Genomic DNA, 21,160 nt, shown 5'->3' with positions numbered 1-21,160 from the left:
AAATGTGGGGCAGCAGCAGACACAGAGGGAGGGAAGGAAGGATAGAGAGGACAGTCTTCAGAGACAGCGGTAAGCCAATGGAAACACATATGAGAGAAAGAAGAAAACTCAATAATAGGAGAAAGACAGAAAACGAAGGATAATTCCAGCATTTCACTCGAGGTTATTCATCATTTTAGAAGTGATGAAACATCAACTTTATTTAAGCTTTTTTTCCTTTCCTTCAGAATGCAGAGGGAGGGAACTTTTCCCAGATATCACACACAGAATGTTTCCTCCAGCCTCTGTAATGCCCATGTGTTTATTTATTTGTGAAGTAACCATGTAATAAGCAGCATTATGCTCACTACGGTCATTGATGGTGTTAAAGTGAGTGTTTGTACAGTTACCTTGCAGTCCATGCGGCAGAGTTTACCCTCTTGCACAATAAGGTCACCGGGGGCCTGCAGGAAATGAGGGCGGAAGTGACGTTCCTGAATGTTCTCATTCTCATCACCACTGTCTCTGGACCTTGAGCGTGGTCTGGGAAAAAAAAAAAAAAGAAAAAAAAAAGTTGTTTCATGTTTTATGTTTTTAAATAAATACCAAAATTGCATAATCAAAATGAAAAGATGGTAAACTATTTAATTTAAAAAATGCATACTAATTAAAAACACTACATCAGATTGGATAACCGAGTGGTGTTTTTTGGTAATTATTTTTTTACTACAATAAATTTATCAAACAGACTGCCAAAATGACTTCACACTGCTGTAGGAAAGAGTTAAGTTTACCCAAAAATGAAATTTCTGTCATTAATTACGCACCCTCGTGTCATTCCAAACCCGTAAGACTAACAGGGTAGAGAGGAAATTGTTGAATAAAGTCATTATTTTTGTTTTTGAGCACAAAAAGTATTCTTGTTGCTTCATAACATTAAGGTTGAACCACTGTAGTCACGTTGACTATTTTAACTATGTCTTTAATACTTTTCTGCACCTTGAATGTGATAATTTCATTGCTTTCTATAGGAGATAAAAAACCTCTTGAATTTCATCACAAATATCTTAATGCGTGTTCTGAAGATGAACGAAGGTCTTACGGGTCTGGAACGACATGAGGGCAAGTACTTATTGACAGAAATTCATTTTTGGGTGAACTAACCCTTTAATACAGTAGAGAAGGTCAAGGTAAGTATAGCTAAAATTAGGGATGTCCCGATCACGTTTTTTTGCCCTCGAGTCCGAGTCCGAGTCATTTGATTTTGAGTATCTACCGATACCGAGTCCCGATCCGATACTTCTATAATACATGAAAAAGAATAAAGAAGGGCGAAAAAACAGATCCAGGAACAGTGCTTTTCAGGTTTTTCAGGTATCTAACAGTCGTTTTCACGTACAGAAAATGGATAAAGTAATCAAATATAAAATATCACTGCAAATTATCTTTACTGTATAAAATAAATAAAGATTAATCATTATTGAAGTTACAAAAACTATTCAGTCAAGAGCAGTAAGTAATTTCTTTGTTATTTGTTGTTTTATTTAACATTAAATACAGGCAGCAGGAATAGTTTTTCTCCCTTTAAGACATGCACAATTCAGTACATACCTATACTGTTCCTCATGCGTTGTCTTTCTCGACTAATATACGTTCACTTAAGACATAACCGACTATGTTTGCTAGGATACTCGCTAGGACGGGCATTTTTTGTATGAATTTGTACGCTGAAGCGCAAGACGTGAAAGAGAACTCAGTATTTGCGCGCTGACTGGAATAAGCGTGTGCGCACACAAATCTTCTCACAGCGCGTGCGAGTTCTCTTTCGCTTCTTGTTCTTGAAGGTTTAAATCAGCAACTCTTAAATTAGTTAGTTTAAACACAGATAGCAACTTGTGCTGTTCAGGTCTCACCTGTATCAACACCCGGGTGATGACGGCGTAAATGACTGGACATGAGAGCAGACGGCACTCGCAGTTAACAGTTTACAAAGAGTGACTGTTTTGTCCACGCTTTTTGATTATCGTTTTGCGCATCCATCGACTGAAACATACATTATTTGAACTCTGTCTGTCTGTTTTCCACGTTGCTATTTTAAACAAACCATACGGTACGGTTCGATTTTTTTACCGAGAACCGTTGCACCCCTACATCCGAGTCCTGATCGGGAGGTAACGTCATAGACAGTAAAAGAAAGGTAATGTCCGATTCCGATCGAGTCTGAAACCACGTGATCGGGCCCGATTTCCGATCACATGATCGGATCTGGACATCCCTAGCTAAAATTACCATTTTACGATGAAGGGGGGGGGGGGGGGATAACAATTTATATAACATACCTAAAAGGTGTCTCATCAAAAACACATGGAGACAAAAAAATGGAACAACATGAGAATAAATTAAAGTAACAGGACACCAAAGTGCACTTTATTTGTGGAAAGAAAGACAAAAGAGTAGCTCTGATTACTTGAGGTGTAGTGAATCATATCTGCTTTTATTAATGAATGATAGGTTGGATGCACCACATTGCCTCCAGAGACTATTGACTGTCAATCAAATATATAAAGGCCTTAAAGGCCTTTAATGGCAAGATATAATATATCTAATCTAGAGGAAACCCCACCCTTTGAAAAGAATTCACATATTCTGTTCTACACAAAAGACTTCTTAACTTGTCCTTGCATCATTGTCCAAAATACACAGGTGTCCTTTACATGGGGCACGCCCTCTATTAGTGCTATTCCCATAAAGCAAACCTGATCCTGGGCCTGCTGTACTCCACTGGGCTGGCTGTGTATGTTTAGAAATAGCATTACTTATTTACCTGCGGATGTGTCCAGGTGTGGAGCGCTGACTTCTCCCTCTTTGGTTCACAGCCTGAACCATCATCCTTCCAGTACAGCTCACTCTCCCCTAAGAGAGAAAGTCAGAAGATGTATATCTGATAAAGCAATATCTGATAAAGCAATATCTTCATAAGAACAACAGATTATAAATCATACTCAGTGACTTTTTTAAAAAATGCTGGAAGCTTTCTGTGATGGTAGGTTTAGGGGTACACTAAAAAATGCTGGGTTAAAAACAACCCAAGTTGGGTTGAAAATGGAGAAACCCAGCAACTGGGTTGCTGTTTGCCCAACCTGCTGGGTAGTTTTATTTAACTCAACTATTTTTTAAAAATGACTGTACTGCTTACCTACAATGAACCCAAAATATGTTGGAAATTAACATTAATGAATAATAATTAAACAAACATTTATTAAATAGCTTATTAATAAATGTTCACCTTTTGATTATTATTGTTGCCTCTAGTAATTGTGCGTCTGATTTTTAATTTCCAACCTATTTTGGGCTCATTTTAAGCCAGCTATATAGTATTTTTAAAACAATAGTTGGGTTAAATAAAACTGCCCAGCACATTGGGCAAACATTTAACCCAACCACTGGGTTAAAAATAACCCAATCACTGGGTTAAAATAACCCAATCACTGGGTTTTTGTCCATTTTTAACCCAACTTGCGTTGTTTTTAACCACATTCTATTAGAGTTAGGGATAGAATATATAGTTAGTACAGTATAAAATCATTATGTCTATGAAATGTCCCCATAAAACATGAAAACCCAGTGTGTGTGTGTCAGGACATAAATTTGTATAATGACATGGGTATGACAGGTATTATAAGGAGTGGGTGACTTGTGAGGACATTACCCAATGTCCACATTTTTCAAAAGGCTTATAAAAATCACACAGAATGAGTTTTTGTGAGAAAGTAAAAATGTGCAGTTTCCTGTGATGGGTAGGTTTAGGGGTAGAGGTAGTGGTAGTGTAGGGGGATAGAAAATACAGTTTGCACAGTAGAAAAACCATTATATCTATGGAATGTCCCCATAAAACATGAAAACCTAGTGTGTGTCTGTGTGTGTGCGTGTGTGTGCGCGTGTGTATCTGTGTGTGTGTGTGTGTCTGTGTGTGTATATGTGAACTCTTGACCCTTCCAAAGGCTGTACTAATTTTCTTGCTTTGGGTCAGTCACTTCCCCCTGACTACCAATGTTTATCCGTCTCCACCAAAACACTGGTCAAGCTGACTAGCCACTTAAGAGTATGCATGTGTGTGTGCGCGTGTGCGTGCGCGCGTGTGTGTGTGTGAGTGAGAGAGAGAGCTATCAAATGAAATCAAACAGATAAAATGATTTTCCATAGCAAAACTAACATTAACAAATTAAGTTCATTTTTACTGTAAGAAAAAAAAAAACTAAATATTGCAAAAATATTGTGTACTTAAAAAAAAAAAAAATTAAAAAATTAAAAACAACACTTTTTTAATTGGCGAATGACTAGTCTTCACTTTTCTGAGAAATGCATGCTCTTGTACTGCATGTGTAAAACCACAGAAAATTCATCAGTGTGAATCAGTTCCAAATGTTTGAAAACCAACCAACCAAAAAAAAAAAAAAAAAAGTAATAAAGAATTAGCAGTGTTACGTTAACTTTACACACTGTGCATACTTTTAAAATTAAACCTTTCAACAAAAATCTGAATCAAAACTAGTCTTTTCAAAAATGTTTAACTATGCCAATATATGCTCACCGCTGGGTTGCCTGCCATGATGGTGTAGTTCCCATCATCATCTAGTGAGGCAGCAGCTGTGTGCAGGGAGCATGTGCCGTCCGGATCACGGCTGATACGGTAGTGTTCGCTGCGCTTCGAAATCTGCTTTCCGTCCTTAAACCAGTACACCTACAAACACACACAGATATAAACATGATTACGCAACACTCCCAAGCTTGTACCGTTGTCCCTTTCTTTTTGTCTTCATCATCGCTCTTGTTACCAAGTCTGCTGTCATCACACAGTCATTAAAGTGGTCTCATGGTAGACAGAAAGAGACACAATGAACGCGAGACAGCCATATATGGCAGGAATCTCAGAAGTGAAGCAGAGCAGAGCTTATGATGAAACCAGCCTAGTCACAAATGATAAACTCCCCTTAAACAAACCCTTAAAGGATTAGTTCACTTCAGAATTAAAATTTCCTGATAATTTACTCACCCCCATGTCATCCAAGATGTTTATGCCTTTCTTTCATCAGTCGAAAAGAAATTAAGGTTTTTGAAGAAAACATTCCAGGATTTTTCTCCATATAGTGGACTTTAGTGGGGTACAACTGGTTGAAGGTCCAAATTGCAGTTTCAATGCAGCTTCAAAGGGCTCTACATGATCCCAGCCAAGGAATAAGGGTCTTATCTAGTGAAATAATCGGTCATTTTCTAAAAAAAATAGATAATTTATATATTTTTTAAACACAAATGCTCATCTTGCACTGCTCTGCGATGCGCCACACATTACGTAATCACGTTAGAAAGGTCACGCATGACATAGGTAAAAGTACCAATCCAGTGTTTACAAATTGAATGTGCAAAGACTAAGTCAAACGGCCTTTACAAAAAAAAAAAAACGTAAAACAAAGATGTCGGACGATTTTGAAGTTGGAAGAGAAATAAGATGGTCCTACCGCGGTACTTCCACCTACGTCACACGTGACCTTTCCAACTTGATTATGTAATGCGTGGGGCATCGCAGATGCATTTGTGGTTAAAAATATATAAATTTTTATTTTTTTTAGAAAATGACAGATTGTTTCCTTAAATAAGACCCTTATTCCTGGTCTGTGATCGCAATTTGGACCTTCAAACCGTTGTACCCCAGTGAAGTCCACTATGTGGAGAAAAATCCTGGAATGTTTTCCTCAAAAACCTAAAATTTCTTTTCAACTGAAAAAAGAAATACAAACATCTTGGGTGACATGGGGATGAGTGAATTATCAGGAAATTTTATTTCTGAAGTGGAAATTTTAATTGTGATATAGTACAGTACAGTCCAAAAGTTTGGAACCACTAAGATTTTTAATGTTTTTAAAAGAAGTTTTGTCTGCTCAACAAATTAAAAATACAGTAAAAACAGAAATATTGTGAAATATTATTACAATTTAAAATAACTGTTTTCTATTTGAATATATTTGACAAAGTAATTTATTCATGTGATGCAAAGCTGAATTTTCAGCATCATTACTCCAGTCTTCAGTGTCACATGATCCTTCAGAAATCATTCTAATATGCTGATCTGCTGCTCAAGAAACATTTAATGTGTACAATTTTACAAAATATTTGTGTACAATATTTTTTTTCAGGATTATTTGATGAATAGAAAGTTCAAAAGAACAGTGTTTATCTGAAATCTAATCTTTTGTAACATTATAAATGTGTTTACTAAATTCCTTTTGATTGATTTAATGCATCCTTGCTGAATAAAAGTATTAATTTCTTTAATTTCTTAAAAAAAAAAAAAAAAAAAAAGATTCTTACTGACCCCAAACTTTTGAACGGTAGTGTATAATGCTACAGAAGCTTTGTATTTCAGATAAATGCTGTTCTTTTGAACTTTCTATTCATCAAGGAATCCTGAAAAAAAAAAAGTACACAACTGTTTAACATTGAAAATAATCATAAATGTTTATTGAGCAGCAAATCAGCATATTAGAATGATTTCTGAAGGATCATGTGACACTGAAGACTGGAGTAATGATGCTGAAAATTCAGCTTTGCATCACAGGAATAAATTACTTTGTCAAATATATTAAAATAGAAAACAGTTATTTTAAATTGTAATAATATTTCACAATATTACTGTTTTTACTGTATTTGTAATTAAATAAATGTAGCCTTTGTGAGCAGACGAAACTTATTTTAAAAACATTACAAATCTTAGTGGTTCCAAACTTTTGGACTGTACTGTATATCAGAAGTTGAATTAATAATATTCTAAAATCAGAAGTTGAATTTGAATAATATGCTAAAATCAGAAGTTGAGTAAATAATATGCTATTGGGAATAACTAGATTATAACCTATAATGTAATAAGCTTTAAGACTTAACTAGCTACTGAGAAAGTCATAAGATAAGATAAGAATCTGCTTATAAGCAAAATGAAATGTAAATATGCATGTGATGACCTCTCACCTTTGGCTTCGGGTCTCCAATGACCTTGCAGCTGAAGGTCACAGGCATGCCCTCAAAGACCTTGTAGTGCTTGAGCTTCTGATCGAAGAACGGTGCGACCTCTCCGGGCGCGTCTTCATCATGCTGAACATCATCGTCAGATTCCTCGACGGGCGAGCGCTCCAGACGGAACTCAATCTCGCTGATCAAACGCTGCTCGAAGCTGGACACTTTATACTCCTGTCACACAAACAAACACAAAGACTTTAATTTATGATGTTCTCCTCAAGTTACCAACTCATTGAATCACTCATTTTATTCATTCAAGCACACATCCTCTCATCACTGTGCCCTATAATCTATTCAGTCTCGTATCCAACTCTTATTTCATTCTTTTTGCTCTTTCATCTGGTCTGTTTCTTGTCTTCTGTTTCTTTTTATTCCACTCTGCAGCCAGAAGGAACATCTGGAGAAAAGTGTGTGCTGATGACACATCACAACAATAATTGCAGGTTTAAGACACAGCTGCAGAAAACACACACACACACCCCATCATAACTACATATGTAGACAACGAACGCACCCTCTCCATCTAGTTCTCTTGCACGTCCAGCCACATCCTCCCAAAAGCACACACACACACACATGCACATTTCCTATGCAAACACACAGACAACCGCTATTTGCCCAAGGACGTGTGTTGAGCTCCAAGCACACTTTAAATTTATGGCACAACATTAACAGCATATCCACTTCCCACAGTTCAGAGGAAGAGAAGCATGTGCATTTTAGTGTCTCCACTCGAGGGTAGAAAATGTGCGAAGCAGACGCATGCGGTCTCCAGTGCCTGATCGGTTAGCAATAACATGATGACACATGATGATGTTAGGCACCCAGCACAGATTTTTCACATTTTTAAATTCCTTTTCAAGATCTTAAACAAGTCATGGATTATTCAAAATTGTTACACAGCTTACTGGAACATATGATGATGATGATGATGATGATTGACCAGTTCGATGATCATATGCTTTTGTATAATGATCACCATTGCTAAACTGCATAACTCACTGCTGTAAAAAGCAAACTGTATTATTATATTATTATTGTTATTTTGATATTTAGCCCACTTTAGACATTCTACTAACTATAGCTAACTTTGCAACTACATGTCAACTTATTCTTCTAACCCTAACTTAACAGTGAGTCTACTAATACTCTAATGAGAGTTAGTTGACATGTAGTTGCCAATTAATTAAAGTTAGTAGATATACAGTTGCAAAGACACTTATATTTAGTGGATAAAAGTGGATAAAATAATTTCAACTCACATTGTATTTCATGCCCATTTAACCTTTTGGCAAGTATCAGTGTAATAAATGGGAAAATGTATTATACCTGAAGGAGTTTGCAATAACTTTTTTTTATTTAAAGAAATTAAAGCTTTTATTCAGCAAGGTCACAATAAATGTATCAAAAGTGACAGTAAAGACATTTCTAATGCTATAAAAGATTTCTTTTATCTTTTGAACTTTCTATTAATCAAAGAATCCTTTAAAAAAAAAAAAAAAAAAAAAAATGTATCATGTTCTCCACAAAAATATTAAAGGTGCCCTAGAAGCAAAAATTGAATTTATCTTGGCATAGTTGAATAACAAGAGTTCAGTACATGGAAATAGCATACAGTGAGTCTCAAACTCCATTGTTTCCTCCTCCTTATATAAATCTCATTCGTTTAAAAGACCTCAGAAGAACAGGCGAATCTCAACATAACACAGACTGTAACATAACAGTCGGGATCATTAATATGCATGATCCCAGTATTTGCATATGCCAGCCCATGTTCAAGGCATTAGACAAGGGCAGCCAGTATTAATGTCTGGATCTGTGCACAGCTGAATCAGCGGACTAGGTAAGCAAACAAGAACAATAACGAAAAATGGCAGATGGAGCGATAATTGACATGACCCATGATATCATGATATTTTTAGTGATATTTGTAAATTGTCTTTCTAAATGTTTCGTTAGCATGTTGCTAATGTACTGTTAAATGTGGTTAAAGTTTCCATCGTTTCTTACTGTATTCACGGAGACAAGAGAGCCGTTGCTGTTTTCATTATTAAACACTTGCAGTCTGTATAATGCATAAACAACTTCATTCTTTATAAATCTCTCCAAGAGTGTGTAATGTTAGCTTTAGCCACAGAGCACTATCAAACTCATTCAGAATCAAATGTAAACATCCAAATAAATACTATACTCACATGATCTGACGCATGCATGCAGCATGCATGATGAACATCTTGTAAAGATTCATTTGAGAGTTATATTAGCTGTGTAAACTTTGTTTATGCACGGTTTTATAGTCGAGAGCTTCGCGGGGGCAGGGAGCGCGCGATTTAAAGGGGCCGCAGCCTGAATCGGTGCATAGTTAATGATGCCTCAATTTATAAAAAAAAAAATCTATGGGGTATTTTGAGCTGAAACTTCACAGACACATTCAGGGGGCACCTTAGACTTATATTACATCTTGTAAAAACTGGTTCTAGGGCAACTTTAAGCAGCTCAACTGTTTTCAACATTGATAATAATAAGAAATGTTTCTTGAGCAGCAAATCAGCTTATCACAATGATTTCTGAAAGATGATTTGACGTTGAAAATTCAGCTTTGCATCACAGGAATAACAAGCGGTTCCGAAGCCCCTCCCACAACTAGCGACGGAATCTGCCCTAATAGTTTAGCTCCTCCCCTGAGTGAGCTGTACACAGTCCACCATGTTTATCTTCTCCCCAGAGCCTTTAAAGGCAGCATTCAAGTAAGAAATGTATTCTTATTAAAGCGGTTTACATTCACAGAAAAAAAAACTGTGTTTGTGAACTAACATGTAAGAGAAATCAGTTAAATCCTCACGGGACATGCCGTCTGACAGCCAGCTTTCTGTGTGCATGCTTCAAAAGTGCGCGCTCAGTAAACCACATATCAGAAGTTTAAACTGTTATGGCTTTAAAACGCATCCAAATAATTAACTTTCATGATGACGAAGAATTGCAATGTCACATGAGCGTGGCAGAGATAGAGATGATAATCAAAACCAAACAGATGTTTTGTACATTGTTGGCAGAGTATCAGAGGCACGAGATGTACAGGCTCCGCCCTCTTCTAAAAAGCGGGGTGGGGAGCAGCAGCTCATTTGCATTTAAAGACACATGCACAAAAACAGCATGTTTTTCCTTCCACTCAAAAATGGGCATTTACAACATGGTATAATAAATGATCTGTGAGGTATTATGAGCAAACTTCACAGACACATTCTGGGGACACCTGAGACTTCTATTACATCTTGTAAAAAGGGGCATAATAGGTGTTCCCTTTCAAGAACACAGATCCCCTAGTCCCACTCAAAGCAACACTTGATATCTCCAAAATCAGGCTGACAGTTCTTTCCATCACTGATATATATTATTATATATATACAATTATATGACTCAGTGAAATTTAAAATATAGGTTATATCAACATTATCTTCATCAGAAAACTGTTTACAACAGCTAAAATACAATGAAGCCTGTGGATGAAATATTTCATTATAGAACAATATGCTGAGGTCATGCAATCTACTTTCTTCCAGTTATTGGAGTTTGGTGTTATTCAAACACTGAATACACTGCTTATTTGATCAGAAAGACTGTAGCGTAAATCTCCATATTTGATGATTTTCCCAGAGACTACAACAGTCATCACCATCATTGCCGTCAAGAACTTGACCGCAATGCTTACTCACAACTCAGATATTCCATAAACAGACGCATAAGAAAACATAGTGGATAGAGTAAACACACAATCACATACAGTAGTGACTGGCCAAAACATGGGGGTGGCCACACACAGAGGGGTGAGGCAATTAAACAATCAGGGGTGGTCTCATGAGGTGAAGCAAAGGGAAATATAGCAGTGAGATAGACTCAGAGAAAAGTGAAATTTAAGGAGGACAGACAGGCCGCTGCATGATGTTTGTAATAGACAGGATGAGAATGAATAACCTTTTGAGGGACAGACTCTGAGTCAGCTGAGCTGCCTTCCTGTAGAGAGATCAGAAAACAGGCAAGGGGGTTGAGGATGATGTCACATCCTGTGCAAATACACAACTATTGCACAAAAGTGCATAAGTCATGCACATTACTTTCAATGTGTGTTTTTGAGGATGTGCTGATAATCCTGTTTTTAGGAACTTACCTGCTCTCACAAACCTCCAAAAGGCTTCGTCGACACACTCTCCTTGCCAAAATGACATCACTTTACTACATACCCCAATGCATATGTACAAGCACATGCAAGAGCTTGTAGCTATTAGCTGAATTAAGACGCATTTACAAGCGCACAGGCGAACCACAATGCTCTAAACAACATAAAACCGCCAAGTGGTACTCTGGTAGTCATCAGACAAAGTGTGCATATGGATTTGCACCGGATGCATTTTGTTTAAAACCCATGTTTAAAAAGCCAGCCTGTTTTGTTTACGGTGACACAGTGGGGACATTGTGTAGGTGGGTGTGTGTTGTGCTCATGAGTTTATGTGTGTGTGTGTGTGTGTATACCTGTGTAACTGGCTCCTCCTCCACCTGTTGTGTGTTAAACACTGTAGCGGCATTGTCAGCGCCCAGCAGCCTGCGAGCCATCTTCTCCTCATAGGTTAACCTCTGAAAGCAAGCAGGATTAATCTGTCAGAGCCTGGGTTAGTGTGTGAGAAAACACACACTCACACAAGCAAAAGCATTATGATTATTTGGTCGCCTGTACTAGTGAATTCAAGGCTATTAGTCGTGCTGAACACGTGGTGGGTTTTGCTATGCATGGTGGGTTGATTTTAAAGGTGCCATGCATAAATTCTAGGAGGATCTATTGACAGAAATCCAATATAAATATACATAACTATGTTTTCAGTGGTGTAGAAAGACCTTACATAATGAACCGTTATGTTTTTAGTAGCTTAGAAAGAGCCATTTCTATTTACATACACCGCGGGTCCCCTTACATGTTAAGTCGCCATTTTGCACCGCCATGTTTCTACAGTAGCCCTAAACGGACAATTTGCTCTACAGACCGCGTTTGCTTGACTGGATACTCTCTTCCGTCTCAGATGACATCTTTGTCCTGTGTTGGCCACCGTAGCTTCTCTATATTGCAATTCGCAAACTCCCAGCTAGATGCCGCTAAAATTTACACACTCCACCTTTAAAGCTTCTACAGCGAGTGACAATTTCAGTTGGAGGAGCAGGTGATCGAAGGTAATTTTCTCCATTTATTATGTGTATTTTCTAAGAATTAAAGGTTACAGTGAATATATACACTGAAAAAATACAAAAGAAATTCCAATTATACTTAACAGTTTCCCTCCGCAGATATACTGTAGCAATATATTTAATGTTACATTTATATGAAACTTTTTTTAAAATCAAACTTTGTTTTTGTAAGTTGGAATACGCTGAAGTGCAATTCAGATTTAAAAGTGGATTAATAGTCAAATTAATTTACTTTTAAATTTAGGGCCTATTCACTTATCTTTCAATGAGTTCTACAGCATCTGTTCCCATTTTGATACTGTTTATTAAAAAAATAGATAAAAATAAAGCTGATATAAAAAAAACACTTATTTATTTATTTATTTATTTATTTATTTATTTATTTATTTATTTATTTATTTATTTATTTATTTATTTATTTATTTATTTATTTATTTATTTATTTATTTATTTATATATATATATATATATATATATATATATATATATATATATATATATATATATAAAAAAATGAAAAACATACTAAAGTTGTAGTAAAATTACTAAAACTGAGAAAGCTAAATAAGATCATTTAAAAATAATAAAATTTTACATATAAATATTTAAAACATGACAAAAGTACACAAATTTGCTAAAATTAAAACTGAAAATATAGAAGAAAAATGACTTCAAAATATTAAATCAATAATATAATAGTATATAAATACTACTAAAATAAAACTGGTACCACTTTATTTTCAGTGTATGGAAAAGAGCAGTGTTAAATTCAATTCCTTTGTGTTTTTGTGCCCCACAAAAGAAGGTCATATGAGTTTTAGAACATGAGGGCGAGTTAATTATGACATTTTTACATTTTTGGGGTGAAGTAACACTTTAAAAAAAAAAGAAAATTTATTACCAAATACACTCAAACAAGACTGCTTGTGTTATTGATTAGACTTTACATTATATTCAATATGGTAATGCTAGTAAGGCTAGTATGGTAGTACTATTAATGATCTATTGTAATTCTTTAGTGATCCAAACATAAGACCTTTCACACACATACAATACCTGCTGTCCATTGCTGAGTCTCTCCTCTTTGAAACGTAGTTTCCTCTCCAGGTCTTGTATGACAGCATCTTTGGAGCCCTGAATATCCGAATCAGAGATAATGCGTTGTGTACGGGGTGTAGTCTTTCGTGGCAAAGCCCTGTTAAAACACAATCAGAAAATACTGAAATAAGACTTTAAAGCAACAGATTACAGACTAAGAAAGAAAGTGCAGCTACAATGTTATATTAACCTGTCCATAAAACCTTTCCAGATAGCAGCTAGGATTAAAACACATACACAAAACAAACAGAACAGCAGCTTTTATAATACATTGCATTATAAAAGAGGACACTGACGAGAGGAATGTGGGAAATATTTTTTGCATATGCAATGGGAAGCAAGAATAATTTTCGTTATCTGTTTATGAGTATGCATTTTAAAATTCCACAGCGGTTTCTTATCTTTCCCCCTCTGGCTCTGGAATGCCAGGAAGAGAGAGGAATGAACTAGTGGGAGATAACAGAAAATAGAGATGAAGAGGTAGAGGACAGGAGAAGTAGCTTTGAAGAAAAATTCTCACACACACACTAAATGAGTGGTTTAAAAATCAGGTTTCATCAGACCATCTTCACTGAAGATCCTCATTATATATCATGAGTAGCATCAAATCAAGCTCTGGAAACACTCTCAGAGATTCAGTACTTGATCAGCTTGTATCTGCATCAATGGCAGAAGATTTTTAGAATATGCCAGGTGGTGTTTGTGTGTATGAAGGAGAGAGAGCCATTATTGTGAGATGTAACAGTGAATTCTGTCACTGTTCACTCACCATGTCTTGAATAACACTGTTATGTGGAACACTTTTATTATTAAAGATACTCTCTTGCATAATGAAAGTGAACAGTGACCAGTGGCTTTATGTACCAATGTATTAATTCTATACTATTGCAGCATTTATTAATAATTTGAATAATAATTCAAATTCATAATTTGAATTTGAATCTCAGTTTAGTCTGTTTTAGTAATTTTGCTATGTAGTTTTGTAATTTGCTAGTTTTTAAAAAAAAATTATTTTAGTTCATTTTTTTATTTTCACTTTAGTACATAACTAAATTTTGTAATTGAAAGTTTTTCATTTTATATTTCTATATTTCTCTATATTTTTATATTCTATATTTCTTATTTTAGTTCAGTTTTATTTCAGTTAAATGAAAATGGCTTAATAGTTTTTGTTATAATAATAACAATACTGGTCTGTCAAGTTTTAAAATGACAAAAGTACCATAAAATTAGTTTTAGATTGTAGACAAAAAAGACTGAAGCCATTCAATAACTTTGAGGGAAGGTACAAAGGTACAAAGTCTCAAAATTCCACCATAGCTCTCAAATCTCATTCATCCAGTGTGTTGTGATCTATCGCAACATACGCACAAATAAGTGATTGAGCTCCAAAATTATCAATGATCACTGGTCGGCCACTTTGTACTTCTGGGCCCTGTTTACACTTGGTATATCTTAATACCAAGTGTAAACAGGGCCCAGAAGTACAAAGTGGCCGACCAGTGATCATTGAGCTCCAAAATTATCAATCACTTATTTGTGCGTATGTTGCGATAGAAACCTATGAACGCACCTAGATACAACAGAAAAACACAGAGCATCAGCTTTCGTTTCCGCTCTGATAGCCGCAAGACCACGGCAAAAAAACAGGAAAGGTGAGAGAACATTGTGTTTGGTACATTTTTCGTCTTCAAACCAAACTTGGGTCTTCAGCCGGCAAAGTTTCCAATACGAAAGCAATCCAGTCAAATGCATTTTCGACTACCGCTGGAAGTGGGCAAAACTGGACAAGCTCAAAATGTTTTAGACCCCGTTTACACCTGTATTTGGTGTTGTCCACTTGTGATCCAAATGACCAAAACGCATCTTAATACTAGGTGAAAACCGGGCATTGGATAGAAAATAAAACAGCTTGGAAAAAAAAAAATCCTTTTGTGTTGCACAGAAGAAAGAAGGTCATACAGGTTTGAAACCATATGAGGGTAAGCAAATTAATTTGTTATCCCTTTAAAAGCACTCATTCTCAATTGTGAACCAATGTGCTTTAAATTCCTGTAGGACTGAGAACGAGAGAGGAAACCTCTGTAATACACAGACCTGACCCTCAAGGTTCCTCAGCTCCCATTGATCCCCGTGTCTCCATAAACATGCCACGAAAGAATGCATACAGTACATGTTTTCCATGCAGCTGCAAAGCAGGAGCTACACTCCAAATTACTTATTAGCCCAAGTGTTCACTCTATGTGCCATTTATAGTGCTCTGCTGGAGCTCTGGATTAAGTGCTCAGTATTTATGTAGTATAGAGAATGATTGCACACCTTCAAGAAGCATTTGAGATATGTTCAAACTTTAACACACGATTGTGGGTACTCACACTGTGCCGTTTCCCTTGGGCAGACCAAGTGCGTTCATTGGTGGTGGAGGAGGTGTAGTCGGGAGCACCGATACCAGAAATCCGGCTGGTGATTGTGGAGTGGATGTGAAGGGCGAAGAGGTGTCAGAGCGGGTGGGGCTTGACGTGACAGGTGGCGGAGGCGGAGGAGGCGGAGGGGGGAAGTCTTGCGGCAAGCCAGCAGGAGAAGACAGAGCGCTGGAACTGAGAAAGGGCGGAGGGGGTGGCGGGAAGGAAGGTGAGCTGGGAGACTCCACGCTGCTTCCTTTGGACAGTAGAGGCTGCTGCTGGAAGGGCGGAAGGGTGACACGGCTGAAGGGTTTGTGGGCCGTTGTGGGCGATAACGGACTGGAGCTTGAGGAGGTCGAGGACTGCGTGCTGTATCCGATTGGTCCACCGCTTGTTGTGGGACTCTGGGCAGCGATGAACTGCTTGGGTCGGGCATAGTTGAAGGTGCTTGTCTGCATGGTGCTACTCTCCAGCTCCTGGAAGGAGGGAGGAGGTGGGAGAGGCGGAGATGGAGGCGGGACTTCCTGAGGAGGGGGAAGCTGCTGTTGCTGCTCTAGAAGGATCTGATCTTGAAGCTGCTTCAGTTGTGCCGCGTTTCTGCAAGATAAAAAAAGGATTGTTTAGAATCACACTAACTATACACATTTTACTACAAGAGTCTGTCAGATAATAGGACCGTCTTACTGTACAATTACTCAACCTGACAAACATTACCTAAACTAACGTCAATAGATCTTGTTTAAAGATCATGTTTGCTGGAACTAAACCTGGCTAAATATAACTGTGTACACAATTATAAAACTGACAGTTCTAGTCGTGGATTACTCAATACAACATTCCTGTTAAAATCCATGACATACTGTAGAAAGAAAAAAAACACCCGTTTACCATATAAATCAAGGTTTTAATGGAAATTTGTGTCCTTAATGTTTTATTTTTTTATTATGCAGTAATCTTTTTATAAAAGCAACATGGTAGCCGGCTTCTCATTGATCATTAGCTGGTTGAAAAGAGCTTGATAGCTGGTTTGTTGCTGGTCCAAGATGGTCTACCAGCAAGAAACCAGCCCTAAAACACTTTTAATAGCTTAACTTGGTACTGCAAAGATTATTCTGATGATGTTGCGCTTTATATATTTCCTTCTCATGAAAGGCCCTCTCAGGGTCAGTGTTTCATCCTCATAGAATAGATGGCCCATCACACGGGAGGAAATGAACTCCAGAGCCTGCAGAAAGTTGTGTAGTGTGCATTACTATAAAGAAAGAAGGTTTCATGCCTGGTTGTTTTGTGGTTATGTATGTCTGTGTGTATTTGTGCTGACTTTCTGGGAAGGAAACGAAAGCCCACTGAAAAGCGAGTGATATGCTATCTTGGAAAAAGTTTAAAATATACTGTCAACATCATGTAAACAGTGAGAAAAGGAAGAGATGGAGATCTCAGTGTTGCGTCATGGTAATATGAGTGTGGGCTGATGATTGAGCATTATATCTGTCAAATGTCATGGTTCACCCACATACGCAAAAACACTGGAGTGACGTCCACACTTTCCTTTTCTCGGCTAAACATCAGGGGCTGTATTCACAAAACATTGTATCTTACCACTACGAGTTCTCCTAAATAGCAGTAAAAGTTTTTAGCTAAGAGTTTTCTGTTAAAACCTATTCACAAAGCTGCTGAGAAACTTTTACTAAGGAATAGACTGAAATCTTAAGCTAAGAGTAAGGGCGGGGGTTGACCTTGTTGCTATGGACTATACACACAGTGATTAGCTGATGGGGGAGGAGTCAGCGATTTAATCATAGAAATATTGGAGAATGATCCGTCATGTTTACATATTAAAATAAAGGTTTTAAAATACAAATGTTGCCCTATACAAATAAATATTTTTAATAAAAATGTTGCCATATTCAAATAAAGGTTTTAAAATGTAGGCTAAGTGTCACTAATTAAACTAGTATATACAGTGAATTGTGGACCGCCTCTTGGATGTCTGCATCTCGGAGCCCTCGATCCCCTTGGACAGCACACCAAATACGCTTATTTTTTTAAAATTTTTACTCTATTCAATCATTTGTAAGTGTGAACTCATGAAAACCATTGCCACAGGTAATCGGACAATATTTATTTATTTGTTAAAGATTTATTTTTGGTGTCTCATCGTAGATTTAAATCTATAAATCAAAATGTAATGCATTTATGAAGAAAAGGTTCAGCACCCAAGGCTCTATCGCTATTGCCTTAATGGTGTTCAGTGTCTTTGGGTGGATTAGGACTGTTTGTGATTTGGTCTTAGTGATTTAGGTGTCCTCTTGACTACTCCTAACGTTTCACAGATTTAAGAGCTGGTTTTAGCGCTAAAATGCTTTGTGAAATACTCTAAGTACAAAAATTTAGGACTACTAAAATTAGGACTGACACAGCCATTATTTTTAAGAGTTTCTCCTAAATCGGCAATTTAGGAGCTACTTTTAGCCTTAAGATGTTTTGTGAATACGACCCCAGATATTTGCTGCCTACAGTTTTCCATCATCTGAATTCTTGTGCCCTTGAAGACATGGTTTGTTCAAAACAATTTGTCTCTCTTCTTTTACAGACTCACGCCCACTCTTCCGCTGCCTTCTTTTTGGCAACTCTTAGACAAACTCCTAGCCTAAACAAATGGATAACCTTAAATGAACCAATAACCAAGTCCAGATGCTTTTATCACTGGTCTGCTACAGGCCCAGTCTGAGTGGCGTTCAATGCTTTTCTGCTAGTCACTCTGTAAAGGATCTCAAAACGTGAAATGAATGTGTAATTTCAATGTGTGTTTTTGTATATTTCACAAGAGGATCTGGGTGGTAGGCCAGCCACACTCCAAACCCCATTTAACCTAATTATTTCCAGATGTTGACTAATGAGTCACTGTGTTTTCCCTCCTTTTTTGTCATGGAGGTGGAAGCCTTCCCTCAATCAAACCAAATGATAAATCCTCAGAGTTTAGATCAAGAAAAAGAGAAGGGGAGTATTCAGTTTTGTTGTGTTAATACTTCGCCAAGTCTTAACCTAAAACCTAGAGCGTAAGTTCATCAAAGAAAAGGATTCATTGAAGAAAATAATAGATTAAATGACGTAACTTTGTTTTGGCGGTGGGCCACGTTAAAGGCAAAAATGACCACCTAAAACCATCCTTTTACCCTTTTTCCTCTTTTTCCCAGTCTGTATGTTTGAGTATCCATCAAAAGAGCACTTTTACAGGAATACTTTGGCAGCTGGTGAAAGGCTCTTGGACTCAACTGCCTGTGCTGCTTTGCTTTCATTCCTTTTTTGGCTCTGTTATGAGTCCGAAGCACCAGCGGCTAGACTCTCACTTCTCTTCTTTCTGTCTTTGGTCTTGCTTTCCCTCCCTCTCTCCCTTTCTTTCAATCCCTTCACACTTTTTCAGATTCCATCACAATGTCTCCCTCCTTATTCACTCATTTTTGACATCAGAAAGAACAAGAAGGGTTTCAAATCTAATCTTGTCTTTTTCTCCATCCTTCTGCATTTCTTCTCTCCTCCTCTTCCCCTGAGTGAAAGCTGCTGGTTAACAGCCGGTGGAGGTCTGGCATTACAAGCCCCTCCAGAAATACCGCTCCGACTCTTAATATCCCACTTAATAGTTTCCAGCAGTCAAGGAATTTCATAATGTTTAATCACCGGCAGCCATTTTCTAAAAATAGCTCTTGCAGGTTTCTCCACTTATTTTTTCCTTTTGCATTTCTGGAATTCCTCACAAGTAAACCTTGGTTGATGGAGGGAGGTCAGCCGGTACTGACATAATCAGTTCGCCTTAAAAGGCACTGAGACTGCAAATAGACAATGCTTCCTGCTTAAAATCGTGTTCATTCATTTAAAAAAAAAAAAAAAAAAAACCTGAAGGGAGTACAAAATAAGCAGCAAACTAAGTTTCTAAATGTAGCGACACACTAACTTAAATACATTTTTCAATACAGTGAGAGTTGTTCTTGTTTTTTATTTATTATCCAATAACATGCTACTTTCCCCACCTCAACTAATACAACACCACAAACATTTTTTGTTACTTTGTTTTGCATCTTCAGATCAAACAATTTTTTTTTTGCTTAACCGTTCCATTCTGTGCCGATCCAGCACAGCCCAGCTGAACTGGTACCGATATGGTTTAATGTTCCACTGTGGAACTGATAACAGAGCTCTTTTGAATGTCGTTAGCCTCATAGCATAATTGCCCAAGTCATTTTTTGGCCAAATTGTGATATCTGCCTTTGAAATATGATCTGGGCAATTATGTTATGAGGCTAACGATGTATTACAAATATGTCAATTGTTGTCTTGGCCAGGAGTTTACAAACATTTTGAGATTTAAATAGTGACTGCGTTATAGAGGATGATCAGATATTTATTTTAATTTTATTATTAACGTGCATTTACTTGGCTCAATTAGCGCACTTGGCTATGCAGCTACAGAGAAACTGGTAGCCAGGTAACAGTCAAGTGACCAATCCTGAGTGGCGACATCACTACATGCATTCTACCAGAATTCTGAGCCGAGAGCGGTTTGTAATCATGCCGTGCCGAACCAAGCTCAAGTGAAAAATATAACTGGAACCGTTCATTATCATTCTGAAAAAGCGGCTTTTGTTTCATGTAAATGAACCGGTCATTAATTATTCAGTTCTTTTGTGGCATTTTAAATCTTTTTATAGCAAATTATTTACTTAAATGCTGCTGATGTTGTCGACCAAGTTATATGAATTAGGATGCATTCTAAGTCGTTCGTTTGACTGGGAAATCTACTGTGCAGTTTCAAAGTGGATTCTCCATTTTGCTTTTTGCTGGGTTTTTTTTTTTTTAAGCAATAAAAAGGGAAAGAATGGAAACCCAATGAAGAGTGAAGAATCCAAACACATTTGTTTTTTGAATCTACAGCTCTGCTGGACTCAGGGTTAGTTCTGTCATAGTCTGAGTGATTTAGAGATGGCTAATGGAAGAGAGGTGCATATGGCAATGTTTCCATATGTCGATAGCACGCAGCACAGCTTAAATAATAACAGCCTTCTGTCAAAGGTTACATGAAGTAACCCAATCAATTTTCTGCCAAATTACAAGGTTTGTTACTAGTGGAGATGAAACAGACCCCTCAGCAGACACAAAACACTCTCTCATATTCCTGCACTTACACACATTCCTGTCTAATTTAGCTACATGTCTATAAAATGCACTTTCACAAATCCAGCTCCTACTGTTTTATGGGAACTCCAGAGAAGCACTTGACCTTGCATAAAAATCACATACACAATCGTCAAAGTTGTCTGTTTTGAATCAAAGGAAACTGTTCAGACATCATTGAGCTGCTCAGAGAAATTAGAAATTGTCTAAAC

At 37.1% G+C, this 21,160-nt stretch overlaps 1 protein-coding gene across 6 annotated transcripts in view; it reads right to left on the bottom strand.

Annotated features, from left to right (window-relative positions):
* The window catches only part of palld (palladin, cytoskeletal associated protein), a 114,412-nt gene that overhangs the window by 7,611 nt on the left and 85,641 nt on the right, over positions 1–21,160 (bottom strand). For 4 of the 6 annotated variants that reach the window (XM_067383728.1, XM_067383730.1, XM_067383733.1 and 1 more), the window contains 8 exons: positions 15,753–16,376; positions 13,336–13,474; positions 11,575–11,676; positions 11,020–11,058; positions 7,000–7,218; positions 4,571–4,720; positions 2,804–2,892; positions 390–522 (listed from right to left, as the gene is read on the bottom strand). In XM_067383728.1, the coding sequence (XP_067239829.1) occupies positions 390–522; positions 2,804–2,892; positions 4,571–4,720; positions 7,000–7,218; positions 11,020–11,058; positions 11,575–11,676; positions 13,336–13,474; positions 15,753–16,376 (1,495 nt within the window). The remainder of the gene's footprint in view (positions 1–389; positions 523–2,803; positions 2,893–4,570; positions 4,721–6,999; positions 7,219–11,019; positions 11,059–11,574; positions 11,677–13,335; positions 13,475–15,752; positions 16,377–21,160) is intronic. The other 2 variants (XM_067383732.1, XM_067383731.1) reach the window with 2 other exon arrangements.

Source organism: Chanodichthys erythropterus, chromosome 4 (genome assembly GCF_024489055.1).
Source record: "Chanodichthys erythropterus isolate Z2021 chromosome 4, ASM2448905v1, whole genome shotgun sequence".
Taxonomy (NCBI): domain Eukaryota; kingdom Metazoa; phylum Chordata; class Actinopteri; order Cypriniformes; family Xenocyprididae; genus Chanodichthys; species Chanodichthys erythropterus.
This window is presented reverse-complemented; position numbering and strand designations above follow the sequence as displayed.